Source organism: Astatotilapia calliptera, chromosome 12 (genome assembly GCF_964374335.1).
Source record: "Astatotilapia calliptera chromosome 12, fAstCal68.1, whole genome shotgun sequence".
NCBI lineage: Eukaryota > Metazoa > Chordata > Actinopteri > Cichliformes > Cichlidae > Astatotilapia > Astatotilapia calliptera.
Genome location: NC_137433.1, coordinates 14,862,424 through 14,887,643, shown reverse-complemented (window position 1 = coordinate 14,887,643; position 25,220 = coordinate 14,862,424). Strand labels below are relative to the sequence as shown.

At 42.4% G+C, this 25,220-nt stretch overlaps 2 protein-coding genes and 1 long non-coding RNA gene across 4 annotated transcripts; 1 reads left to right on the top strand and 2 right to left on the bottom strand.

The window, feature by feature from the left end:
* The first annotated feature begins 206 nt into the window (after nucleotides 1-206).
* On the top strand, nucleotides 207-2,934 carry ciao1 (cytosolic iron-sulfur assembly component 1). The gene is made up of 7 exons (XM_026186653.2): nucleotides 207-623; nucleotides 732-880; nucleotides 973-1,084; nucleotides 1,173-1,261; nucleotides 1,357-1,558; nucleotides 1,647-1,713; nucleotides 2,489-2,934. Exons 1-7 carry the CDS (start codon nucleotides 485-487, stop codon nucleotides 2,721-2,723), a joined length of 993 nt encoding a protein of 330 aa, XP_026042438.1. The 5' UTR covers nucleotides 207-484; the 3' UTR covers nucleotides 2,724-2,934.
* Nucleotides 2,919-16,914, bottom strand: snrnp200 (small nuclear ribonucleoprotein 200 (U5)). Of its 2 annotated transcripts, XM_026186652.2 has the most exons (45): nucleotides 16,787-16,914; nucleotides 16,554-16,697; nucleotides 16,172-16,335; nucleotides 15,111-15,282; nucleotides 14,829-15,021; nucleotides 14,677-14,732; nucleotides 14,497-14,595; nucleotides 14,236-14,388; nucleotides 14,046-14,145; nucleotides 13,822-13,958; nucleotides 13,664-13,741; nucleotides 13,372-13,545; nucleotides 13,102-13,239; nucleotides 12,861-13,016; nucleotides 12,599-12,769; nucleotides 12,319-12,512; nucleotides 12,093-12,216; nucleotides 11,144-11,293; nucleotides 10,801-11,043; nucleotides 10,518-10,706; nucleotides 10,226-10,423; nucleotides 9,982-10,134; nucleotides 9,818-9,898; nucleotides 9,571-9,654; nucleotides 9,317-9,423; nucleotides 9,115-9,233; nucleotides 8,872-9,026; nucleotides 8,476-8,665; nucleotides 8,212-8,385; nucleotides 7,924-8,084; nucleotides 7,582-7,809; nucleotides 7,227-7,418; nucleotides 6,925-7,103; nucleotides 6,670-6,821; nucleotides 6,440-6,548; nucleotides 6,218-6,326; nucleotides 5,950-6,139; nucleotides 5,699-5,863; nucleotides 5,473-5,594; nucleotides 5,230-5,373; nucleotides 4,321-4,497; nucleotides 4,070-4,230; nucleotides 3,873-3,954; nucleotides 3,687-3,779; nucleotides 2,919-3,605 (listed from the first exon to the last, which is right to left on the bottom strand). In XM_026186652.2, exons 2-45 carry the CDS (start codon nucleotides 16,596-16,598, stop codon nucleotides 3,456-3,458), a joined length of 6,411 nt encoding a protein of 2,136 aa, XP_026042437.2. In that variant the 5' UTR covers nucleotides 16,599-16,697; nucleotides 16,787-16,914; the 3' UTR covers nucleotides 2,919-3,455. The 2 variants fall into 2 exon arrangements, with proteins under 2 accessions (XP_026042437.2, XP_026042436.2); XM_026186651.2 differs by having other exon boundaries at nucleotides 16,554-16,856.
* A 3,712-nt stretch (nucleotides 16,915-20,626) lies between these two features.
* Nucleotides 20,627-23,626, bottom strand: LOC145432386 (uncharacterized). Its single transcript, XR_013912662.1, has 3 exons — nucleotides 22,993-23,626; nucleotides 22,695-22,789; nucleotides 20,627-21,752 (listed from the first exon to the last, which is right to left on the bottom strand). It is a non-coding gene; the product is annotated as an uncharacterized LOC145432386 (long non-coding RNA).
* Between the last annotated feature and the right edge of the window lie 1,594 nt (nucleotides 23,627-25,220).

Below are 25,220 nucleotides of genomic sequence, written 5' to 3'. Positions count from 1 at the left end.
CACAATTAAAAGAAACAAGTCTGACCAAAGTGCTTTGCAAGCTAGGTAAGAACAAACAAGATAAAACCTCAGATCAATAGAATACATACAATAAAATACAACATAAAATAAAGCACCGTAAATTTCACGTAATTGTTTTTTACGTGAAATTTGCCGACGGTAAAAAAAAAAAAAAAAAAAAAAAAGACCACGAAACTGCAACCCACAATGCAGCGCGGGGACTATATAAGCAAAGATGGCGGCATTTTGGTCACCGCTGATGTTGTGAACTTATGCACTTTGTTGTTTGGTGCTAGTTACAGGCTGTGTTTAGCGCAGATACGGCAATTCTTTGTATCCGTGCCCTGGGTGTTGACTGTGGTTTAGGGTTTACGTAGTGCTGCTGCTGCTCTCTGTCTGCTTTTGGTGTTTCGGGCCATTTCCTGTCTCGTTTCTCGGCTAAGTGTCAGTGACAACGACTCGGAAGTATTTCCCCAATTCGACCATGAAGGAGGCTCTGTCCCTGGTTCAGAGGTTGAGCGCACACCCGGACTCCCGCTGCTGGTTCGTCAGCTGGAGCCCCAACGGGACGCTTCTGGCCTCATGTGGGGGCGACAAGACCATCCGGATATGGGGGAAAGAAGGTGAGCTCTCCGTGAACTGAACCACAGACACCCCCAGCCTCAGTCGCATAAGCATTATAGTACAGTAGTTGACATCCTTCACCCCTCTACCTGGCTCTCATTTTTCAGGTGACTCCTGGATATGTAAGAACGTGTTGCAGGATGGACACCAGCGCACTGTGAGGAAAGTGGCTTGGTCTCCATGTGGGAATTATCTGGCCTCTGCCAGCTTTGATGCTACCACTTGCATCTGGAAAAAGAAGAACGATGACTTTGAGGTCAGATGACAGGTCTCCTGTTCAGTGTGTTAAATGGCATGCCTTAGAAATGCTGCATCTCTGCAGATTGTTACCCACGCTTTGTCTCCTAGAGTTTGACTGTGCTGGAAGGACACGAAAACGAGGTCAAGTGCGTGGCGTGGGCCCCTTCAGGGAATCTTCTAGCCACATGTAGCCGAGACAAGAGCGTCTGGGTTTGGGAAGGTTTGTGTTAAAGAGCGCCTAAATTGCACATACTGATCTGCACCATTGCCTGTTTCTAAACTTGACCATGTCTCTTCCTGCTCTGCAGTGGATGAAGAAGACGAGTATGAATGTGTTACAGTTGTGAACTCTCACACGCAAGATGTCAAGCACGTTGTCTGGCACCCGACCCAGGAGGTAGGTCTCATTCGGATCTGTCCACATGAATGTTTTTTTTTTCCATCTCCTGTTGTAACACCACGTGACCCTGCACTCACCGTGTGATTGTACAGCTCCTGGCCTCAGCCAGCTATGACAACAACATTTGCCTTTACAAAGAAGAGGATGATGACTGGGAGTGCCGGGCCACCTTACAGGGACACACGTCCACAGTGTGGAGTTTGTGTTTTGATGCAGATGGTCAGAGGCTGGCTTCGTGCAGCGATGACCGCACTGTGAAGATCTGGAGAGAGTATCCAGCTGAAAGTGGACAGGGTGAGTCAGCATTAGTTTTATCATAAATCAATGTGGTAATAAAAATATCGACAGTAATGTGTATGTTTTTTCTGGTCTCCTGTTTAAGATTTGTCGTGGAAGTGTGTTTGCACTCTGTCTGGGTACCATGGACGAGCGGTGTATGATGTCTCCTGGTAAGACAAATTTGTAATAGACTCTTGTAGGAATGCTTCAGTCAATCATTAAAGGTGCAATCAGTCATTGTTTGAAGTCATTTAATGGAAAAAAAAATCCCCATTGTGCTGATAAATATACATTTATTAGTGTGTAATTACATCTTCCAACGAATTGATGCATTCTCATAAACTTCTAAACTAGATATATAGTATGCTAAAGGACGGGGCATTCATGTGGTGTGGAGGCAATTTGTGTTTTCACCTTCAGACTAAAGATATAAAGGATCATACATGTTTTATAACCTTTCACAAACGCGGGCTACCAGCAGATGGGTGCAATAAGACAAAAATTAGCACACATCTCACCTGACAATCAGCAGCATACCCAGATAAGAAAAAGACTTGGATGGATCCAACTTTTGCTATCTGTGTACAGTAGCTACAGATTAATGGCAGTTTTTGAGGCAAAAACTGTAGTTAGGATTATGCACTTGAATTGGTGGGTGTAAGAAAACAGAATTCAGCTGAATGTGTTCTTGAATTTACTGACCTTTAGTCTGGTCGTCACATTTAAGATCAACTTGCAATAGCAACGGGGTAATTGTTCCACAACTTGTAATTTCTCCATAACAATGCAGTATGGTTACATTTGAGGAATATATGTTGCTCTGTGTCCAGAAATTATGCGCAAACATAAAGTGGAGGTTAATTGATCACCAGAAATCCCAAAGATGTGGTCTCCATGTGCATTTGTCATTGTTAGACGTCACAGTGAACCCAAATCTTTCTGCAGGTGTCGGCTGACTGGCGCTTTAGCAACTGCCTCTGGTGATGACGCAGTGCGAGTTTTCAAGGAGGATGAGACGGCCAATCCCGAGGAGCCGGTATTCTCACTGGCTGCTCAGGTGGCCAGAGCTCACAACCAAGATGTTAACTGTGTGTCCTGGAACCCAAAGGAGGCGGGATTCCTGGCTTCGTGCAGCGATAACGGAGAAATCGCCATTTGGAAGTTCCAAGAAGAGGAATGAACATCCCTGGAGTGCATAGTTGTGTGTTAAATTGGGAACTTTCTGCGGCATTCACCACAGATCATTATTTTATAGCTCATCAGGATTCTGCTTGACATCAGCGCTCATCTGTGTCCATGCTGAGAATACTGCTTCATGTGCTTTGAGTAGCAGCGCCACTGAGAATTAATAGAAATAACATGTTTAACTATAAAATAAAGTGAAAAATGTTTCCTCTCCTTTTTATTGCAAAAGCATTTCAGACAGCACATCATAGTAAAACACTTCAACCAGTCCAAGGATTAAATTTCATAATAAAATGATTTCAATCCAAAATATAACCGGACAGTTGTTTTTAAACACCCTACCTGGTTTAAGGATGCACCATCCCCAGGATTTATGTGTTTCTTTAATCCACAATGGCCAATTAAATTTTTGTCAGATCCCAAAACTGACACAAAAGTACAAAGTGTTAAACTTCTTATACTGAAAACAGACTGGGGCTTAGGTAGCCATGTATCTGTACTACATGTGGACAAACAGATCCTGTACACTATATTCTTGGACTGGCATCATTTAGAGGACTTAACTAAGAAGCAACTGAAAACAAACATTATTTTCACAAGAGCAGAGATGGTAATGGCAGAGTCAAAGTAAAGAAATGTCAATCAGGTTGGATATCTACAGCAAAAAAAGAAAACTACTGATCCTAATCTATCAGAGAACCGCTGAAGAAAATAATCAAGTCTCTGATTAGTCCGAGTCGCTGTCTCCATCACTGTCAGCCTCCTTTACATCTATGCTGAACTTGTACTCCTGGTCACAGCCCATATATGCGTCACTCATGAAGTACAAGGTGTAGTTGTGGATGCCCATCGCTGGGGCAACAAAGTCCAGCTTGACCTGCGGTGGAGGGACATAAACTAAGTGAGGCCTCTGGTGGTTAAAACATAATTTCTGGCTATTACAAGATGACTCACTGACCTTTGCTTTCTGCTGAAGAGTCAGCCTCTTGATAGAGATCAGGCTGTTAGACTTGGGGTCTCCGATCACCACCCACCAGCCCTCCTCACGTTTCTATAACAATGACAAGTATTTCCACAAGAGTTGGTCATTAAGGTGAAAATTAAAGAAATATATACGTCATGAAGATGTTTGAAAAGTACTAACCTGGGGAAAGAGCGGTGCAATGACTGGACCCGTTACCTCCTCCTCTCTCTCCAGCTGAACCTGAACCAGAACTGGACTGCCACTGTGAATAAATATGGAAAGAGATCAATTTCCCACCCATCTGTGCAATTTTGTAATGTAATTTTTCATTTCCAGGAAACGCAGCGAAAAGTGCTGCTGCCAGACTGTACACGTACCTCTTGACACTGTCCTTCTCTGCCACTTCGTACGACAGCTCGATGTTGGGGTAGCGGTTACAGAAGCGAGCCACGTCGGCCATCTGGGCATCCGAGAGCTGCAGCAACGCGCTTCTGTCTTCATCCTCCATTTCCATTATGTCAAAGATGCTCTCCACTCCCTTATGAGCAAAGGAAACGGAAGCACGTTCAATCAGCATGAGATTCATCTACACTAAAGTGAGAGTCAGACTTTCCTAGGATCATTTTACCTTTTCTGTGCAGCGCTTGATGTGCTCTGAGGTGAAGAATGGCAGCTGTTTGAGGTACGAGTCCTTGGACCACATGGCCTGAGTGACCATCTGAGCCAGCTCCATAGCAGCCAGTGCAGGACTCAGCCAACCGTTGCTGGACAGCACATCAACGCACGCCTGAATCAGTCGGACAGCCTACAAAAAAAGACAACACACACACACACATATTCTTTAAGTGTACAAATATACCTTCCAATATAAAGCATCTTGAGGCGACTGCTGTTGTGATTTGGCGTTTATGTAAGTAAAATTGAAATGAATTAAAACTGAATTTCACTCACGGCACTCACTTTGGGAATCACTGATTTACAGTGATCTCATGATCTAACCCACTCCCTATGGGATCATTCTAAAGTCTTTTTGGGCCTTTGTCATATATTTCAGTCAAATCCAAAATTAACAAATTTACCTGTCTAATTTTTAAATGCTTTCTAAAATCTATTACAGCAATGTTTTGGTGTAAGCCCTTGAAATGTGAATCTGAACAGGGTACAAGCCGTCTTTTGTTCATGTGATAAGAAGGCTCATCCTACAGTAAGAGGACTCCTCACCTCCATCACATGTACAGTGGATTTAGGACATCATGTATGTTTTACAACTGTTTTACTAAAACATCAGCCTAACTGTTTTTTGAAACCTGGCAGCAATTTCTTTCCTATGTATCAAATATGGAAGCTTGCTCATTTCCTTGTTTGTTTGTTGTCTTTTTGGATGTGTGTAACTGGTCTGGCGATTTTGTTCATTCTTTTTAAGACACATTTTGTTTATATGTCTGCTTTTTGTGCAAGTAATAGCTTGTTCAAAAACATATAGATGGATAAAAATCCAGAAACATAACTGTTAGGCTTTACAGAGAAAAAACTGGACCTTGCTGAGGATCTCCTCGGTGTCTGACTGGAGCTCAGCGCTCAGCTGCATCCTGGAGAGATGGGCTTGCAGCAGCAGGTTAGTCTTCACGTGGGGGTCATTGAACTTCGGGTTGTTCAGCTTGTGGGGCACTTTCTGTGCAAGCTGAAATGCAAAGAGCACATAAAAGTGTGTTATTTCATCTTGGTGTCTTTTTGCAGATGTGTTAATGCTGCTCTCTTTGAGTCTCGTCACTTTCTTTACCTGTCGGAGAAGTGCATCCTCGTGGTGTCTGATGGGAATGTTCTTATACTCGGCAGCATTGGAGATGATCTCAATTAAGCCGCGGATCTTTGTCTTGGCGTTCAGTGACATGCTGAAGAGCTCTGTACGACACAAGAGCAAAGCACCACAGTTAGGCTTGAGTTGAACACATACGTGAAGGAATGATGACACAAATACAAAAAATCCAGGAAGTGCAAGCACAAACCGATGGTGGTGTAGTTGATGTAATAGTAGGCAGCAATCATGCCCAAATTGAGTGGTGCTACATCCAGCTCATCCTCGATGCTGATGCACTTGGACTGCTCCAGGTCGTGTAATGTGTTCTCCACCAGCTCAGACAGGTGGTCAGACAGGTGGCGATGTGACATGCCTGTCAGGAGGACAGAAGCCACAGCTCAACATGGTCCCAACATCCGAAGTATAAGTCGGTTATTCCCTTTGAAGGACGGGACTCACCTTGCAGGTTGTAGTAGTTGGGGTTCTGGGTCATACGGCGGTAAAGGAATGTCCATGTCAGGTAGTCGACAGCATCCTGCTTGTTCTCTATTGTCTTGGTGACGATCTCAGCATTGAAATGGTCGTGGAGACAATGATCCAAGTGAGACTCCACCGGCAGCGGCTCGTACAGGAACTTCTTGAAGAAATCCTATCAAGAAAAAACAAAGTGGTTTGTTCTGTTGTACAGTCATTGTTTCAAAGCCAGAAGTGACTGAGGTCTGTCTACCTTCTTAGAGCCTTGACACATGATTACACAGCGCCCCTCATCATCCAGCATTGGCCTGTTTGCCTTGCCCACCATCTGGAGGACATCATATATGGGATAATCCACATATCTGATAGAAGAAAGCAAAAAGTCAATATCACCAGCAGAGTACATACTAACCTTCATTAAATATGTTTCATATAACAAAAAAAAAAAAGCCAGTATAAACAGAAGATGCCTTACGCGTGAATTTTGCCATTGTAGTACTGGGTGTCCATGACGATGACAAGGTGTGCTGAGATGTTGATGCCCCAGCACAGTGAACGAGAGGACACGACGACCTGAACAGCACCTGTCAAAGCAGAAGAAGAGAAGGAAAAAATGAATAAAAAATTAGTCTCAATTTTGTTTTTTCCCCTTTTCTAAAAACCACCTACCTGTCCAGCACAAAGTGCAGCAGAAGTGAGTCATACCTGAGTTGAAGAGCTGCTCCACTATTCTGCGTTCAGTTGCAGAGAGGCCCTCGTGCAAGTATCCCACGCCGTTGGCCAGAGTCTCTTTCAGAGTAGAATCATTTATTTTCTCCAGGAATGGAGCCAGGTCTTTCTCAGCACAATGCAGGAACCTGCAGAGACAGACATTTACTCTTTGACCACAGTGTGAAGATGTGATGCTGGCATCATTTCCATGAATTTGTCTAAGGTGAAAATCTCGACGTGCTGACTGACCTCTGAGGAACCACATCAGCAGCACAGAAAGTGAGAATGTCAATCGCTGTGAGGCGAGTCTGCCTGCGGGATGGGACGAAAACCACGGCTGGCTTCGAGGGAGAGTGCTTCATGATGGCGTGATAGACCGGCTTCGCCATGGACAGCAGGCGAGTCTGAGTATGACTCACATTGAAACCCTAGAAAAACAGTAAAAGATTGACAGCCAATCAGAAACCTGACAGGTACTTTCTTGGCTGTGAGCACTGATCAATTTAAGAAATACATTTCTCTTTTTGTTGACTAACATGCTGTTTACAGACCTGGATGTGCAGCTCCAGAGGCACGGGTCTGACATTGGGATGGAAGTTGAATGTGGCTGTGGTGCTGCAGCCCAGCCAGTGGGCCACATCTTTGGCGTTGGACAAAGATGAGCTGAGGGCCACGATACGGATGGGACGCTCAATCTGGGAAGAGATGTATCTCATCCTGGAGCAGATGACCTCCAACACAGGCTGATGACAAGAAACAAAATCCATTAACACAACACACACACACACACACACACACACACACACACACACACACACACACACACACACACACACACACACACACACACACACACACACACACACGCACGCACGCACGCAGCAGCAAGTAGTATTCTGTTCTTACTCCATTTTCGCCTCCGATAAGGTGCGTCTCATCCACAATGAAAAGGCTGACGTTTTGGACGTTCTTCCTCTGCTTCCAACGACGAGACAGGATGTCCCATTTATCAGGGGTACTGATAATAATGTCACCTTTTCCCAGGAGCTTCAGATCAGTACTAGTCTCTCCTGTCAGCAACACAACTTTCTTGTCCAGGATGTCCTGGAACTTCTGGTGCCAGTCAATAAACACCTGAGACAAGGATAACCACACTCATGTCAGTTTTAGATCTAACAGAATCAAGCTGGAAGAAAAACAGTTTGCCAGTTTTCATAGGTGCGCTCCAAAATCTAATTTAATTCAGACCTGTTCAGCCAGTGCTTCCATTGGGGTGATGTAGACACAGCGACCTTCTGCATTGTGCAGCAGCATTCTCAGAATGGCAAACTCTGCACAGATGGTCTTTCCACTGCCGGTGGGAGCTCCCACAAACACGTTATCATCACTGTTGTACACAGCATTGAAGACTGCGGGAGTAAAAGTAAAAAAAATGAGTGAAGAAAATTTTGTGAAAACAGACCACTGTTCCTAACGGGGAAGCAACTTTTAAATGACGATGAAATTGGATTAAGGAGAACAGCATGTAGTCTCTACCTTGTGTCTGAATGGGGTTGAAGAAGGGGAACTTGTTCTGGTAGAGCGCCTCAAAGGCAGAGTTCCTGAGGGCAGTGACAGGAAGAGGCTGCAGGTCCAGCAGCTCAGTGGGTGGGGGGTACTTCTCTGGTAGGATAAGGTGACGGAAAGATACTGGGAGTTGAGTCTCGCAGGCTTGGGGAAAAACAAAAGAAACAAACATGAATTAAAATGCTGACATGATTGTGATGTGAAGCTATGACACTTTTTAATCAAAGCACTTACACAGCCAGCGGTCTGAGACCACACGGATGAAGTACTGCGGTGGAAGAGGCTCGAACACCGGGACAAAGAAAGTCACAAGATGCTCGTCCTGGGCGTACTTGGCTTTGAGGAGGAAATACTCATGGTGGAGGATGACCTCACTGTCCACGTCCTCAACAAGGATCCAGAAAGCCTCAGACGACCCGTGAATCTAAACAGGAAAACGAAAGTAAGTCAGGAGTATAGAAAGTTAGAGAGTTCAGTGTGTTCTCTGGGCTGATCATTTTTTTCAGGGATTAAGGGTGCAGTCAACATACTGGGACCAATACCCTGATTTTGCCCCCCCCCCCCCCCCCGAGTACAACAGTATTGGAAAAACTGTCTGATTAGCATCCCATTATAGATCTAAGTCCTGACCTTGTCATCCCACTGGAAGTCGGGTGTGACTGTAAGCTCCACTTTGAGTGTGGAGCGAGTGATGGGCTGCACATGAACGGCCAAGTCCAGCTTGGGGAACTGGTGGACATATTTGTGAATAGTCTTCCCCATCTTTGGCATTCGGATCAGTTCACCTAGAAACCAAACATCCAGGAGGTTTTTAATTACTCTCCAGGCTGAGGAAAAAATTCAGAAACCGTAACACAGAGGAAGGAAACTCACCAATCTCGTTGTGGTTCAGGTCGTAGAGTCGCTCAAATGGGAAGTTTTTCTTCTCAATCTTCTTGATCACTTCCTCTGGCAGCTTCTTGAACTGACGCAGAGGAGACATGGACTGCCACCTGCACAGAGGACAGAGTATCAGATGCCTGTAGCTTTGACCAAGCAAAGGCAGTGTTAATCTAGGAGTGAAGAAAGAGCTTACATTCTCTTATCGATCATCTTGCAGAGATTCAAGGTCTTGTCTGTGAGCTGAGCCCAGCCTCTGCTTAGCACAATCTCAAATATGGCCCGCATCAATCGCCCAGCACTCTGCAGGAAGAATATACAAGGAAATTTCTATAAATTATATCAAGCCTGGGACTTTTCCTTCAAGCTAAAATGAAATAAAAATTTTAAATAAGCATATAGGGAAACATGGAAAAGTAAATCAATAACGGAAGTACGCCGTTTCTGTACCTGTGTTACATACACCATATCAGCCATGAGAGCAAAGCCTTCGAGCTTCAGCTGAGAGATGTATGCCTGGAGCAGCACGTTGATCTGAAATGAGAACACAAAGCACACGAAATATTATTTACTGCAATTTGCAAACCACTCCAAATGTTAAGTAATGTTTCTCTTTATAAAAGCACAGTGTGCATTTTCTGGAAACCAAGCAGATCATATTTTGCGTTTCATAAACACCATCACTGGTTGTCTTTACCTTCGCACTGGGCTCCTCAATGCTTTCCTTCACAGGGATAGGAACTCTTTCCAGTAACTTTTGAAGCTCCAGTTTTTCTTCCTACAAGATAAAGCTGTATGTTGCTTTTCTTCATTTTAGATCTAATATTTAAACCATCGTTGCTGTGTGGGGGGTCAGCATACCTCTCTCACTGTGATGTTCCTGAACTCGGAGGACAGTGAGAACACTCGGAAGAGTTCGATCTCGCTGAGCGTCGGTTTCAGCAGCTGGTTGTAGGTTTGGATTGAGTCGTGGGTGATGTAGAAGTGACTGGCAATGCGGCCCAGGTCTGTAACCTTTGGGTGAAGAGACAAAAAAGTGAAGCTTCTAATCAGTATATCTACAACCAAGAATAAAACGACCAACACTCAGCTGAGATGTGCATACCTGGAAGCTGCCGGTCCTCTTGTCATATTTGATGAGACTGTTCTTGTCCAGGATGTTGGCTGCTGTGTGCACCAAGTCCATCCTGCGCCTCTCCAGCAGGGGGTCTGTACTCCGGTCGTCGTGAGAAACACCATACAGGGTGGGGTTGCGAAGCATGCGCACATAGAGATACGTGTAGCCAAGCCAGTTCACAGCATCCTAATAACAAATTTGAGAAATTGAAACTTAAAGCAATGAGGAAAATTAGATCCTTCTGTCTTAAATAGCTACATGTACATTTCAGGACACTCACCTTTACATTCTGCACATTTCCCAGTACTATCTCTGCATTGAGCATGTCAGCCAGCTTGCCCACCATCTGACTCTCAATGGGCAGCTGCTGGTTCAGCAGGGACAGATAATACTGCAGCTCTCCGTGAGACGTGATCAGGATTCCCTCTCCTTTGGTGTCATACTGAGGACGGCCAGCTCGACCAAGCATCTGGAATCAAACACATTTTCGATAAATAGAGTTAGTGAAGCTGCAAACTAAAGCAGCCGTTACTATGTTTGATAACAAGAAAGGATGGGCTGACCTGTAAAATGTCCAGGGCACCCAGTTCAGTCCATCTGCCTTTCTCTGGGCTGTACACTTGGGTCCCTTTGATGATGACAGTATGTGCAGGCAGATTGACACCCCAAGCCAAAGTAGCTGTAGACACCAGAACCTGGATATGTCGATCGGCAAACAAATCCTCCACCAGCGTACGGTCGACTCTGGTCATACCAGCGTGGTGGATTGCAAAGCCGTATGGGAGCAAATCCTTCAGCTCTAGGTTCTGCATAAGAAGGTTAAATTTAGCACTCAGTTCTGGTATTAAAAGCATTTACCACACAAGAGTTTTAAAAAAACGTTTCCAGTTAATGACATTTGCTCACCTTGCACTGCTCCGCCTCAGTTCTCAACACTTCAGTAGATGCAGAACCCTCTCGGAGGAAAAGACCCAGAGTGTCCTTCTCCAGGCACATGTCCCTTATGGCCCTGGCAGTTTTCCCTGTCTCCTTCCTGGAATGGACAAACACTAGAACCTGATGGGAGGAAAAAAGTAAGGCTTTCAGATTTGGTAACGCAGTGCTGTAGATTTTTTAGAGAAACAACACTGAAGTAAGAAGTTGCATTCAAAACCTGTGAGTTCCCTGTGTGTAAACACACAAGAGCACCTACACACTGGAAAGGTCTGTGTGGACACAGGGCTGAAAGGAGGCCCGGGTTTAGAGGGACCTCGACCCTCCACCTCTGGGAGCCAGAGAGGAGAGTTACAGAGAGTAGTAACCTGCAGGTTTATCTATGGAAATCTACTTCCTCTTGATATTTTGTTGGGCTTCACCTCTTTCCTTTATCTTGATATACTGATCACTTAACAGTGAGTGAACTGTCGCTTTTTAGGGCAGATGTAAAATGCATGGATATGGAAACATGAGTGTGGGATCAATTTATAACATAAGCCACATAGTAACAACAATGAAAGCAGCACAATGTCAAATGTCTTGTTTTTCACTGGAGGGCAAAAATGATAAAAAACAAAAACAGGAGTTGTGGTTTTCTTGCAGAAGAGGTTTATACGATAGAGGCGAAGTGCAGACTGTGACTGAGAAGACAGTGTTAGGAGTCCCCGGTTTCAAAAATCTAAGTTTGTGCTTATCCAGCAAAAATAAATAAATGAATAGGAAAAAAATAAAGAGGTGTCTAATTAAAATGAGGTCAGTAGCATTTACAAAGCTCAGTTGGCAGTAAAACATATTTTAGCAGACACATCTGAGATGACGCTTGGCTAATTCAGGTCACCGAATTATATCACTTTGGAAGAACAATTCAAACAGGACTCACTTGGTTCTTTCCAGCATGCTCCATTATCTTTTCATAGACAATCTCATTCATGATCTGGAAACGCTTGATGGCCTTCTTCTCGGTGATACCAACATAAGTCTGCTCCAGGGGCACGGGACGGAAACTACAGAGAAAAGCGGTACAGTAATAAGCAATAAGGAAGAGAAAACAAACAGCTGTTCATAGAAATCATCATAAAAACTTTTTTTTTGCTTAAGCACCACACCTGTTGTCAAAGTAGAAGAGCCCTTTGGCAGGATCGACACGCAGGCAGGTAGCCACGTCTTCATAGTTTGGCAGTGTGGCGCTGAGGCCCAGCAGACGCACATCCTCCTGGGTCAGCTCCACGTTGCGGATGGTCCTCGCCACCAAAGATTCCAGCACAGGTCCACGGTCATCGTGCAGCAGATGGATTTCATCCTGAACACCCACATTAAATTGTTCATCATTAAAAGTCAAGTCAACTAGCACATTTGCTCTTTTTAGTGACAAAACTGTTCACTTACTATGATAATGAGGCGCACTAGCTGGGTGTAGGTACGTTCACCACCTTTACGAGTGATGATGTCCCATTTCTCTGGAGTGCAGACAATGATCTGAGTGGCATTAATCTCCTCTTTACAGAGCTGGTGGTCTCCCGTCAGCTCGGACACTATGATGCCATAACTTGCCAAACGCTGGGAAAAGGATGGAAAAGGTTTTCAGATTTGTGCTCCCTGATGATGGTCAAGTATGCAAAGAAAGCCGCGCAGGACAGACAAGGCTCACCTTACTAAAACTTCCCACCATCTCCTGTACTAGAGAGCGCATGGGGGCTATGTAGATGATTTTGAAGTCGTCCACATTAATTGTTCCATCAATGTTGATGTGCTTTCCAATTTCTCTCAGCATTGCCATCAGGGCGACATTGGTCTTACCGGCTCCCTGTGTGCACAACACAAACTCATTAGACAAAATCCAGCTGGGGCAAAGTACTGACACACTTTTGGCTTTAACAAAGCGTGCTCACCGTTGGAGCACAGACTAGCAGGTTCTCATCTGTCTCCATGGTGGTCTTGAACAGCTTGCTCTGAATGCGATTCAGGGTTTTAAAGCCTTCAAATCCAGCCTGGGCATACTTGGGCAACTTCTCAATGGGAACAAGTACCTGATGACACAAAAACAGTGCTGACTGTAGGATCCTAACACAGTTATATGCTACTTATTACTATTATTTTTCCTCAGCTGCTGCTCAGTTGGACAATTAAAATGCTCCCATGAAGAAACATAACTGACAAACCTCATCTTCAGCAAAGGGTTTAGGTTTGAGGGCAGGTACGTGGACTTCTTCATAGCCCTTGCGCTGTTTACGAAAAGAGCCATCTGGCAGCTGGCAACGCTTGTTGGCCATGAAATGGCTCCCCTGACTGAAAGTCAGGTCGTCAAGGTCTAGCAGCTGTCGAGGGGCCACTGACTGTAGGACAGAAAGGACAATTTTCCTATGCCGTTTAGAAATGTCTAAAAGAAAACTGACAACAAGTAATGTTCCTGACAGGATGATTTGTACTTAATATACTGAAAGTGTTATATACCTCTCCATGGTCTATGTCCATTGCTTCCAAGTCATCAACACGGGACTTCCTCACTCTCTCTCTGCGAGACCGCTCTTCCTAAAGGACACAAAAATAAATAATGTGACAAACTGAGACTCACAAAGAGTTCACATAATCTCACAATCAAGCCTCCTTACTCGAATAATATCCTCCTTCTCCGTCTCTTGCAGCTGGTAGAGAATCTTTGACAGCTCCTGATCAGACTCCATCTTTCCTATGATGCGCTCCTTTTCTGCCTCACTCTGAGCACTTGCCAGCATGGTACAGTACTGGACTGTGTGTCAAGGGGGAAGAGAAAGAAATCAGTACATTTTCAAAGACATTAGCTCTGTAACAGTTTCACTCAACAAAGCAGACTTACTCATGCGACGATGCTGACGCAGGATTTTAATGAAATCAAAGGTGTTGAAGCCGAGCAGCAACACCAGCTGGTTTTCACATTCTCTGTCGTCACTGGCGGTCTGTAAAATAAGAGACGAAAGAATGATGTTGACAAATACAAACTTACCTGCTCTAAACAAACAAAAGCACAGGGAACGTCACAAACCTACCTTGAGGATTTCTAAGACCTCATCTGCCTTTTTTTGTGAGACAATGGCGTCATCGTAGAACCGGCTGAGCTGACGCTGGAGCCAAAAGGCGTCGATATCTCGAGGATGTAAATCTTTCTTCTTCACTGTCATCACGTCACCCGCACCACCGAGCTAAGTGAAAGGTAATTTATTAGTTACTGTGCAGCATAGTTGCAATATCTCACAAAGACTAAATACAAACATGGGCTTAATACAGTAATGCCATTAATGGAAACTTACATTAGCTGAGAGAGTGGAATCCACAGCTGCCTCCACTCCTTCACTGTCTTCATCTGAGTGTTCATCTCGTACCTCGCCATACTGGTCTTCATCAACTTCCTGTATGTTAAGACAGGAAAAGTCAGTAACACAAACTCATCAATGTGCTCAGCTGTAAATCTTAAGAGCCGCAAGCCTCACCTCCTCATCAGATTCAAACTGAACATTGACACCATATGTCTCGTCAATGTTGTCATCTGTGGATAGAAAATACCGCACATAATGAATATTTTTAGGGAAAACTGATGGATCTTGTACAGTTTTCATTTCACAGTTACTTTGAACGTGCTTACCCATATTCTGCAAGTCTTTGTCCCCCCCGTAGTCTGTGATCTTTTTGCCCAGATTGACTAAGACGTGGTAGCGCGTGTCATCAGCAGGTCCGAGAAGCTGCTCTACTTCCCGTCGCCTCTCTTTGTCCCTCATTTTGTCATTCTTGAGCACAGCCAGAACTTCATCAGCTGCTCCACAGAGAATATCACGCGGCTGTAAAAATGTAATGAGATAGTGAGTAAAACACGCAAGATGTAACAGAAATAGAATATTTCAAGAAAGCAGTTGTGGCGTTCGCTGACCTGATCTCCCAAAGCAGCATGGATGAAGCTCAGTAACACTTCATATGTTTCTCTGGTCTCTTTGGTTTTTGGTTTGTACACAATGCCCACCATCTCATCAATGCCTTCAGATAGAAGGGTAAAGCCCTTCATTTTGTTAATGTCGTGTCTGTCTTCATCTCTTTTTCTTCTCCTGGATAAAAATAATAATAATTTTAAAAAAAGATTAACAAAAAAAAAAAAAGATCATATGTTAACAGCAGAGCCATGTTTGGCCATTTGAGTGGCAAACATCTTCCAAGGCATGTCACATATGTTCACTTTTTCTCTTTTTTCTTGAGAATGGCCTTGAAGACACATCAAACTTGACAGCTATTCTTCCCCATGCTTTTATTTTCAGTTTTTCAAAATTAAGTTGTCACGTGGAACTAATGAAGTGATTTTTAATACTGGATTGTTTTGTTTTGTTCTAAATCAACCAGTTTTGCCTTCAAACTATAGATTCAACAAGTTAAAGCCAATATTTCTCAGAGAGTTGGGGCCACACTGACATGACAGCATCGCACAGTAGCTGCAGATTGGACAACTATACATCATCCATAATGCAAATCTCCTGTTCCTCCACATCCCAGAGGTGCTCTATTGGACTGACATGTTTAAGAAACCAGTTTAAGACTATTTGAGCTTTGTGACATAGTGCGTTATCCTGCTATAAACAGCTGTCAGATTAAGGTACACTGCAATTATAATGGGATACTTAAACAAAAAGATTCCCTACACTATTAGACCATCAGCAGTCTTGCTTTCATGTTGTTTATCCCAAATAATACCATCCATATATGTTGTGCATTCAGAGATGCTTTTCTGCATACTCAGACATGTTCAAAGTCACCCCACCTTTCTTCTTCATTCTGATATGCAGGTTGACTATGCCTTATTGCTTAAATGCTGGCATGTAATTAGCTATTGCACATTTGCATTAATGACAATGGGAAAAGGAACTTCAAAGTGGCCGGTAGTGTATATAAATTATGTATTGCTTTAACTTCACATGAACAATATATGTAGCTGTATGCACTGACTTTTCTCGTCTCTCCTCCAGCCTCTGAGGTTTGGTCCTCTGGGCCTTGTCACCCATCTTGGTCCCCTCCAGCTTCCCGACCAAGGACAGCACCTCACCGGTGGGCTCATCTCTCCGGGTGCGGTCGATCAGAGAGCGATCGGCTTGAAGCACCAAGTTAGAGTTCTAAGAGTTCGGCATAAAAACAGTGTGATTATGAGACACATCAGTCTGCGCTGCAACAGGCTAAAGTAAGTGCTAGTTAGCACTACGGCTAGCTAAACAAGGAGAAATATCAATTAAAAACAGTACAATCCAAACACCTTTCCTGATAACTTTACAGAATATCGACCGCTGCCTCTGATTTTGTTTTTATTTTTTTGTCTCACTCTAAATACACTCACCGCTTTGTACTCGTACTGCAAGCTTCGAGCAGTAACATCCGCCATGGTGCTGGTTTTCCCTCAGGTTTTAGCGCACTTTGTGAAACGGCTAACTGACTGTTATTATCCACAGAGTCGACCTCACTCTGCCTGCTTAAAGAGACGCTGTGAACATGAGTGCACTGATTAAACTTGTAGCATTAGCCAGTTTTTGAAAAGTCCGAGTTTCATACAACAAAATGCGTTTCCCATACGTTACAATAGCACCGCTAACACGAGCGCACAACAAGCCGCGCTCTTCCTCTTCCGCTGTCAAAGGTCAGCGCAGGATCAGCGAGGCAAAGGAGCAGCGCCCCCTGCAGGCTAAGTTTATTTCGTTTCGATGTCCTATTGTTTGGTGTATTCATAGGTATATAAACTTATGTAAACTTGCCAAATCTCCTCTGCTAACAGCTTCTTTCTTTCTTTCTTTCTTTCTTTCTTTCTTTCTTTAGCTTTTTTAGCTTTTTTAGCTTTAGCATCTGGTACCCCAGAATCAGGTGTTGACAGTCAGACGCTGATTAGCACCACCTGTGAGTATGGACCCTGTTACAGCAGTCAGTTTCAGTTGGTGTCTGCTCCAAGCATGGCACATTTGACTGATCTGGATAGGGCCTGTGCCATAGGGCAACTTTAAGCTGGTGTCCTAGTTGTAGCATTATCTGGAGTGAGTTCTTGTACCATCTCCAAATTGAAGGCCAAGTTCCATATAATGGAGGATGTCAGAAACAGGCAAAGAAGTGGGCATCTGAAGAAGACGACGGCACAAGACAATTTTGTTGTAGCACTTAGGAACTGTTGGCGCTATTCTTTAGATTTGCCGTCATGGTTTGCAGGAGAATATGGCCGACAGCACTTTACTCAGAAAATCAGAAGACAGGCAATCTCTGGTCTCATACTGCTGCCGGGAGGATCCCATGACTGCCCTTCACCATTAGGCCTGTTTGCGCTGATGTCAGCGACACGTGCAGGAATGTTCTGTTCAGCGATGAGTCCAGATTCTGCCAGTGCCACTTCATAGATTTAAAGTCACTGCTATGCTCATTTCTGCAGGATAGCGTAACAGACCTATCATCATAAAGGCAATCATCATAGAGATATTAAGATGAGATTACGTAACCAGTATATCTCCACAGTCTGGGATCAAACTCCAAGATGACAACCCTTGCCATTATCAGAGATTGCCTCGAGAATTTGGGAGTGGAAAGGATGGAATGGCCTGCCTGCAGTCCTGAGATCAGCCCCATTGAACACTTGTGGGATCAGCTTTGGGTGCTCTCTTCATGCCAAAATGACCAACACAACCACAAATGCCTAACTTGCAACAAATGCTGGTTGAAGAATGAGACACCATCCCACAACAGAGTACATTGTTTGGCACTGGCGGAGATGATTTGGCAAGTTTTTCATGGGTGGAACCCACATGCTCAACTCTGATCCTCAACCCACAAATACATTTTCCTTGCAAATGTGACACCATTTAAGGAGAAATAAACAGGCCTTCTATTGATATAAGACTTATTGCTAAGACTCATTTTAACAACAAAGAGACAAACACACTTTTTGCGCTAACTTCATTATATTGTCTATCATGCTTACATCCTGTAAAACTGGAATCATTTCATAAGAGTCATGTAGTGTTAATACTACTAAAATAATGTCCTTCTCACTATCACTACTAAAACTACTAGTAATTATTATTATTATTACTGCTATTGTGTATCAGATACTGATTTACCATAGTAGACATCTGTACCACCACTTGCACAGTATAGTACTACTTAATGTGATAGCCCATTGATAAATACCATACTACTGTACAGGGAGTGCAGAATTATTAGGCAAATGAGTATTTTGTCTACATCATCCTCTTCATGCATGTTGTCTTACTCCAAGCTGTATTGGCTCGAAAGCCTACTACCAATTAAGCATATTAGGTGATGTGCATCTCTGTAATGAGAAGGGGTGTGGTCTAATGACATCAACACCCTATATCAGGTGTGCATAATTATTAGGCAACGTCCTTTCCTTTGGCAAAATGGGTCAAAAGAAGGACTTGACAGGCTCAGAAAAGTCAAAAATAGTGAGATATCTTGCAGGGGGATGCAGCAGTCTCAAAATTGCAAAGCTTCTGAAGCGTGATCATCGAACAATCAAGCGTTTCATTCAAAATAGTCAACAGTAGTGATGGGCAGATGAAGCCCCATGAAGCACTGAAGCTTTTCATCCAATTGGTTCACCCCAACGCGAAGCTTCATGAAGCTTCATTTGCTCTAGCAGGACACCTACTGGACGTAAAAATAATAGCTGGCATGAATTTGAAGAGTGTGGCATTTTGCACACAGCCTGTAAATGTCAACAACAAAAGGAGTGTGTAAAACACCTATAGTGTAGTGATGGCAGTATACTGTGTATATTTATGCTGGCAGTATGGAAAATGATTATTTGCGGCAAAGTTCGAACCGCTTCATGAACCAGTCACGTGGTACAGCCGGGCAGCGAGGCTTCGGACGTCATCATTTTCAGCTCCTCCCATAAATGAAGCAAGCCTCGATACGCGCTTCGCGGAAACGCCCCCTCCATTACTCGACACACGCTCCGAAGCCTCGATACAGAACGTCCCATCACTAGTCAACAGGGTCGCAAGAAGCGTGTGGAAAAACCAAGGCGCAAAATAACTGCCCATGAACTGAGAAAAGTCAAGCGTGCAGCTGCCAAGATGCCACTTGCCACCAGTTTGGCCATATTTCAGAGCTGCAACATCACTGGAGTGCCCAAAAGCACAAGGTGTGCAATACTCAGAGACATGGCCAAGGTAAGAAAGGCTGAAAGACGACCACCACTGAACAAGACACACAAGCTGAAACGTCAAGACTGTGCCAAGAAATATCTCAAGACTGGTTTTTCTAAGGTTTTATGGACTGATGAAATGAGAGTGAGTCTTGATGGGCCAGATGGATGGGCCTGTGGCTGGATTGGTAAGGTAAGGTAAGGTAACTTTATTTATACCTAAAGGCAAGGTAAATTTGCTTTACAGAAAAATGACAGCATTTGACATCCCTTTAAAAACACACATACCTAGTAAATATATAAAACTCACTGTGACACATACTTTAATATTTCGAATCAAAAACAGTTCTTATTTAATTCAGTGACAGCAACGGGGACAAAGCTATTTTTATAACGCTTTGTCCTGCATCTCGGAAATAGAAACCTCCGTCCTGAGGGAAGAAGCTGAAATTCACCCCTTAGAGGATGGGAACCATTATTAAGGATTGATAAAGCCATCCTCTGTACCTGCTTAGAGTACAGGGAGGCTAAACAAGACTGTGGCTCACCTATCAGACGACTGGACCATCTCACTATCTGATTTAGAGAGTTTTTCTCTATGACAGAGGTCTGACCAAACCATGCCACCAAACAAAAGGATAAAACAGACTCAATAAAAGAACGATAAAGCAAAGTTAAAATTTTTTGGTCAATGTGGAAATGAACAAGTTTCCTAAGGCAATAAAGGTGCTGGTGACCCTTTTTACAAACTGATTTGCAATTTTGGTCAATGTGGAAATGAACAAGTTTCCTAAGGCAATAAAGGTGCTGGTGACCCTTTTTACAAACTGATTTGCAATTTTGATCAAAGTTCAGTTTTTCATTTATTACACTCAAAAAAATCTGTTGTTGGATGAACACAATTTAATCATGGCACCCTTTTTGCACACAATTTAACCAAGTACAATAAACCCTTTTCGATCATGTCAAACCAACACATTTAGCATTTGGTGGTTTAATGTAATCAGATTACGTTGGATCAACATACTATACTTACATTGATTTGAAGTGATTTATTTAAGTATGTAGAGTGAAATTTGTTTTAATTCATTCTACACAATTTAAAAAGTTTAGGAAAACAGAATTAAATCTTGTTGTTTCAACAACTACTTTGTTAATCAAGGCAATGATTTCACTCATTTCAACCAAATTATTTCAATTAGATTTGTTTACATTTGTTACACATTTAGAAACCCACTACTTTACAAAAAAAAGTCACAATCAGATTATGATAACATTATCTTTATTAACTGGATTTAGTGGACAATATAAAAGCTTACCATTTTTGTACACCTGCAAGCATTATGCCACTTCAAAAGGTAAAACGTTAGAATACTTATTTACATAGGTAATATGTTGGAACCAAAGCTTCCACAACTAAAAACAGATGCAAAATTTGCTCAATATATCGACTGCATTCTAAAAAATTAAACTAAAAGATAAAAATACATCTCCCACTTGGCAAGTTAAAACATGTGACAAAATAGAATTGTGTGAATTTGGAAAAATAAAATAAAATAATTAGAAATATTTTGGGGGCAATACAACAACAACAAAAAATTCCATAGTTGATGAAAATCTATATTTGTTTGGTGTATCTCATTGAAATAATTATTAGTTTGACCAATTTTTATATTTCTGTATTTATTTTTTTAATTTTGGTTGCAGTCCTCCACAGCTAGCAATATAGTTTTGCTGTGTTTTAAAACATGCTAGCAAGCAAAATGGACACAATAATACAGTGAACTTAACAGGTGGCAGTGGTCTTAAACTTTACAGGACCTTGATACATAAACACAACATAGTACTTCTGTCAGTACTTCTGATCCATTTTGAGCCATCTATATAAGGACAAACAAAAATCATCTGCAGTGCTGTATAAAAGGTGAATTGCCCAACAGAGAGAATCCAAAAACTTTAAAAAAAAAAATTTTAAATGAAAGAAAATATAAACAACTCAAATATTAACATTATATATTGGAAATCACCATTGCACCAATGAACCATTCAAGACCTATCAGTCATTTTCAAGTGCTCTCACCCCATAAGCTTGTTTTTCAGAAACTGTACCTTTGAAGACAGCTTTTGTCCATCAAAATTTAAAAGTATCTTCTGGAGGACTTCAAAGGTGCATTTAAGTTCTGGTGGGTAGCTCAGGTTCAAACAGTATATGAGTCCAAACAACAGAGCACATGCTTGTGCAATGTTACCCAAATCAGTGTTAGCCTCCACACCCTCAATCAGGACACCAATGTCCTCTGGGTCATCTTCAGGTTCAGCACCCTCCTTCTGGATGACGTACACCCCCATCACAGTTTGCTCCATGCAGCTTTTTGCCTCGCTGTCCGTATCCTACATGAAAAAGTATAAGACAACAAAGTAAAATTTAAGAGATTGTTTAAACAACTGTTTCTATTCTGTTCATAAAATCCAAGTAGTCAAAGTAATAAACAGAAAATTACACCACTAAAGTAGTTGTTAGTAATTACTCCAATACATAAATTATAAAATACACCTCTCATGTCAAAAGAGGTGGCATAATTGACCTCTCACCGGCCCCTCCCCCGAAAGGGCCATTGTCCAATTACACATTATAGCAACCGTTACTGTGTCTGACAAACATTAACCTCAAGCAAGATGGAGAAGCGGTGTGCCCACCGATACGCCGAGAGATTGTGTCTGGAGGAGTTGTGTTCTTTCCATTCACAAAGTCAAAAACAACGTGAATGGATTAAACAGTGTGTATGGCCCCATTCCCAGGTAAATGTACCGAACATTATGAAGCATGTCTGCTCGCACATTCGGGTACCCATTGGTGCGCAGAGGAAACCATTTGTTTGTCGGACGTAGCAAGAGTAACTTAGGGGGACAGGACTCGAGAAAAGGCTAACTCAGCTGTTAAAATAAAACAGGTATAGAAGTGTTAGCACTAAACAGCTCAAAGTTCATAGACATTTCTATTTACAAATACTGATGGCCATAGCAATGAAAAAACAACAGGACTTGTTTTAATCCAAGTACAGATTCAAAAGCAATATTGTCTTGATGCATGTTAAATGCATTGTATGTTTGTGTATCAAGTTTAAGTATGCATAAATTTCTTTCCTTCCAATACCAAATTCCAGAAATTCTTTATTGCAATGCTTAATACTGTTTGGTATTCAAGACATCCTTTCCCCAATACCAGGTGTCTTGTTGCTAATCTCAAAATTTTAATTTTAATGATTTGCATTTGAGGCAACGTCACAATTTGTATGAGAATGTTACAGACAACATGCTGTCACAATGACTCACCAAGTCCTCCTTTATTAACTTCTATTAACGTCTTCGTTTAGGTGGATGCACAAAGACTTCAAGATGCATGCTCGTCTGGTATGGATGTTGTCATGCTGGAGAGGAGGAGGAGATAATATGAGCCAAAACCAGTCTGTTTTTCTTAAAGCTAGGGTAATCAGTTAACTTGCATAATTATTCTTTAGGTTAGAACCTGGCATGTACCACTTGTTAAGCCGAAACAAAATCGACAACTTCATCTCCAAATAAAAGTTATTTTTGCTGCCTATGACAAAGTCTACTCAATCCTAATACAAACCTTGGAGATGGCAAGCATGAGACCTCTTATTTTCTTTCCACGTGTCCCTCCTTTGGTCAGAAAGATTTCCATTAAGCATGGCGCGTATTGGTCAAGCTCGGCAAAGAAAGTAGATAGCAGAGGCTTTGTGGTGATTCGCAGAAACTCCTTCTCAATCTGCAATAGAGAACAAATACATTGATTAAAAACGCAACTGTATATTTCACTCACTTCACATCTAAGCTGACTAAAGCTGCTTTTAGAAGACCATGCAGACATCAGTGCTGTCTGTGTAGGACATGAATCAGTCTGTGTCAGATACTGAATTTGAAATTTCCACTAAAGTCACAAGTAAGAGGCAAGTGGAACCAAGATCTAGGCCATTTGCTTTTTGAAGTTTGCAAAGACTGCTAAATTGCACCAGTGGTAGTTCACTCTTTGCAACACAGTATGCTGTTCTAAACAGATTTTTCAGGTTTATTTTTAGTATATTATTTGCAATTGGTGTTTGTTCTGGGAAAGATATTGCAGACTGAGCAATAATCCGTTTCTAATGGGGGCCTTTCTTAAAATTACTGGTCCCAGTAACAAAGGCGCTTGTCGACTCAGAAATCGAGGGAAAACCAACAACACACCCGGCAGAACGTCATGTTATTTACACACGGGTGCACATAAGTGGTCCGCATGTGCGCATTCGCTGTCAAAATAAAAGACGCGCAACAGATAAGAAGTTGCAACGCACGTTTGCATCCATATAAAAAGGCACTGTTTTTGTTCGCTAGAGTGGGATTTTCACGGCACATTCTGCACCACATCTGTGCGTTCATCATTTGTTTGAAGCCAGCTCACCTCCTGCAACCACTTTTGCGAGAATACGCGCTTCTTTTGTGGTTCGGACTCCTTCTGACATTTGTTTGGAGGTGGAGGAAAACCAAAGTAATTGCTTAAAGGAGCTTCTTCGACATATTTAAGAGTTCTAAACAAATATGTCCTCCTCCAGAAAATCTTATGTATGCAAACACGCGTTGCAACTTCTTATCTTGTGCGCGTTTTTTATTTTGACAGCAAATACGCACCTGCGGACCACTTATGTGCAGCCCTGGTTATTTAGCTCGTCATGTTGCAGCCACAGAAATTCTTTTGTCCATGAAACCGTAAAGCTGCACTTTCTTTTTGCCTTATAGTCTGATTTGTCATAACTTTTCCGTTTTGTGGTAAGCTTTTCTTTGGCTGTCACTTCTTCACCCTGACCTGTCTTATTTGGCTCAGCAGAACTAAAATATATATCCTGCTGCTTTTACACACGCACTCACATAACGCTCAGCGATTCTCTGCACGATCAACCTCTCACATGTTTAAGCTGCGGGAGATTTCACTTGTCATGTTTGCATAGTAAGCTAACGATTGATAAGACGATGTCAGAGGAATTGGTGCGCAAATTATCATCACTCACCAATCAGTACTGTCGCTCTCTATACACAGGTCGCGATTGCAAAGTGAAAGCAAAAAACAAGCGCGAATTCAAACGCGATTTCAATATGTCACATATTGACAGTGGCTCACCGATGCCAAAGACATAATTACCCAGCTACATTTCCGAAAGAATGCAGAAGCATTGACATATATTTTTCCTTCCTATGACAGCCCGACGGGCAGGGCAGAGATAGATTTTGGTAGCCCAACTGGAAAAATCGCTAGCCCTGGGACGTCGGGCTAGCGATTTTGCGAGCCCTGTACAGTGTTTCAATAATTTGTACCTACTACTCTCCCTGATGGAACAACGCTTGCACTGCCACATACAAGTCACTGAAAGAAAAAAAGAAAAGCAGTTTTAAGGATAGTTTTATTGGCACCTTTTTTTCACTTTGATTAAATCATAAAACTATCATAAAAAATATATGATGGTAAAAGGCTTACCAGGTATTAAAGAGGAGGCACAAACAATCAGAAAAAGGGGTCAGCTTTCTTTGTGGTGTTACTATGGTAAAGAAAACAGACAAAATTATTTTATAAAAATTCCACAGTGGATTTTTTTTAAACTTTGTTGCAAATGTATAAAAAAAATACAAATACATATAAATACCTCTTGCAATATAAAATTCACAGATAAATATCCAATCTGTTGCCAAATGTAATAGCAGTGTTTCACACTAGGGGTGGGTTTTTATAATCGATTCATCGATTAAAATCGATTCTGGCTTGGATAACGTAAAATCGATTCATTAAAATCCTGAATCGATTCATTAAAA

Coding starts and splice junctions, on each gene's coding strand:
- ciao1 (XM_026186653.2), top strand. CDS start 485: ATGAAGGAGGCTCTGTCCCTGGTTCAGAGGTTGAGCGCACACCCGGAC. Junction 1,559..1,646: donor TCCAGCTGAAAGTGGACAGG/GTGAGTCAGCAT, acceptor CTCCTGTTTAAG/ATTTGTCGTGGAAGTGTGTT. Junction 1,714..2,488: donor GCGGTGTATGATGTCTCCTG/GTAAGACAAATT, acceptor ATCTTTCTGCAG/GTGTCGGCTGACTGGCGCTT.
- snrnp200 (XM_026186652.2), bottom strand. CDS start 16,598: ATGGCGGATGTTACTGCTCGAAGCTTGCAGTACGAGTACAAAGCG. Junction 13,546..13,663: donor TGGACATAGACCATGGAGAG/GTATATAACACT, acceptor TCTGTCCTACAG/TCAGTGGCCCCTCGACAGCT. Junction 5,374..5,472: donor AGGATGCACTTCTCCGACAG/GTAAAGAAAGTG, acceptor TTTGCATTTCAG/CTTGCACAGAAAGTGCCCCA.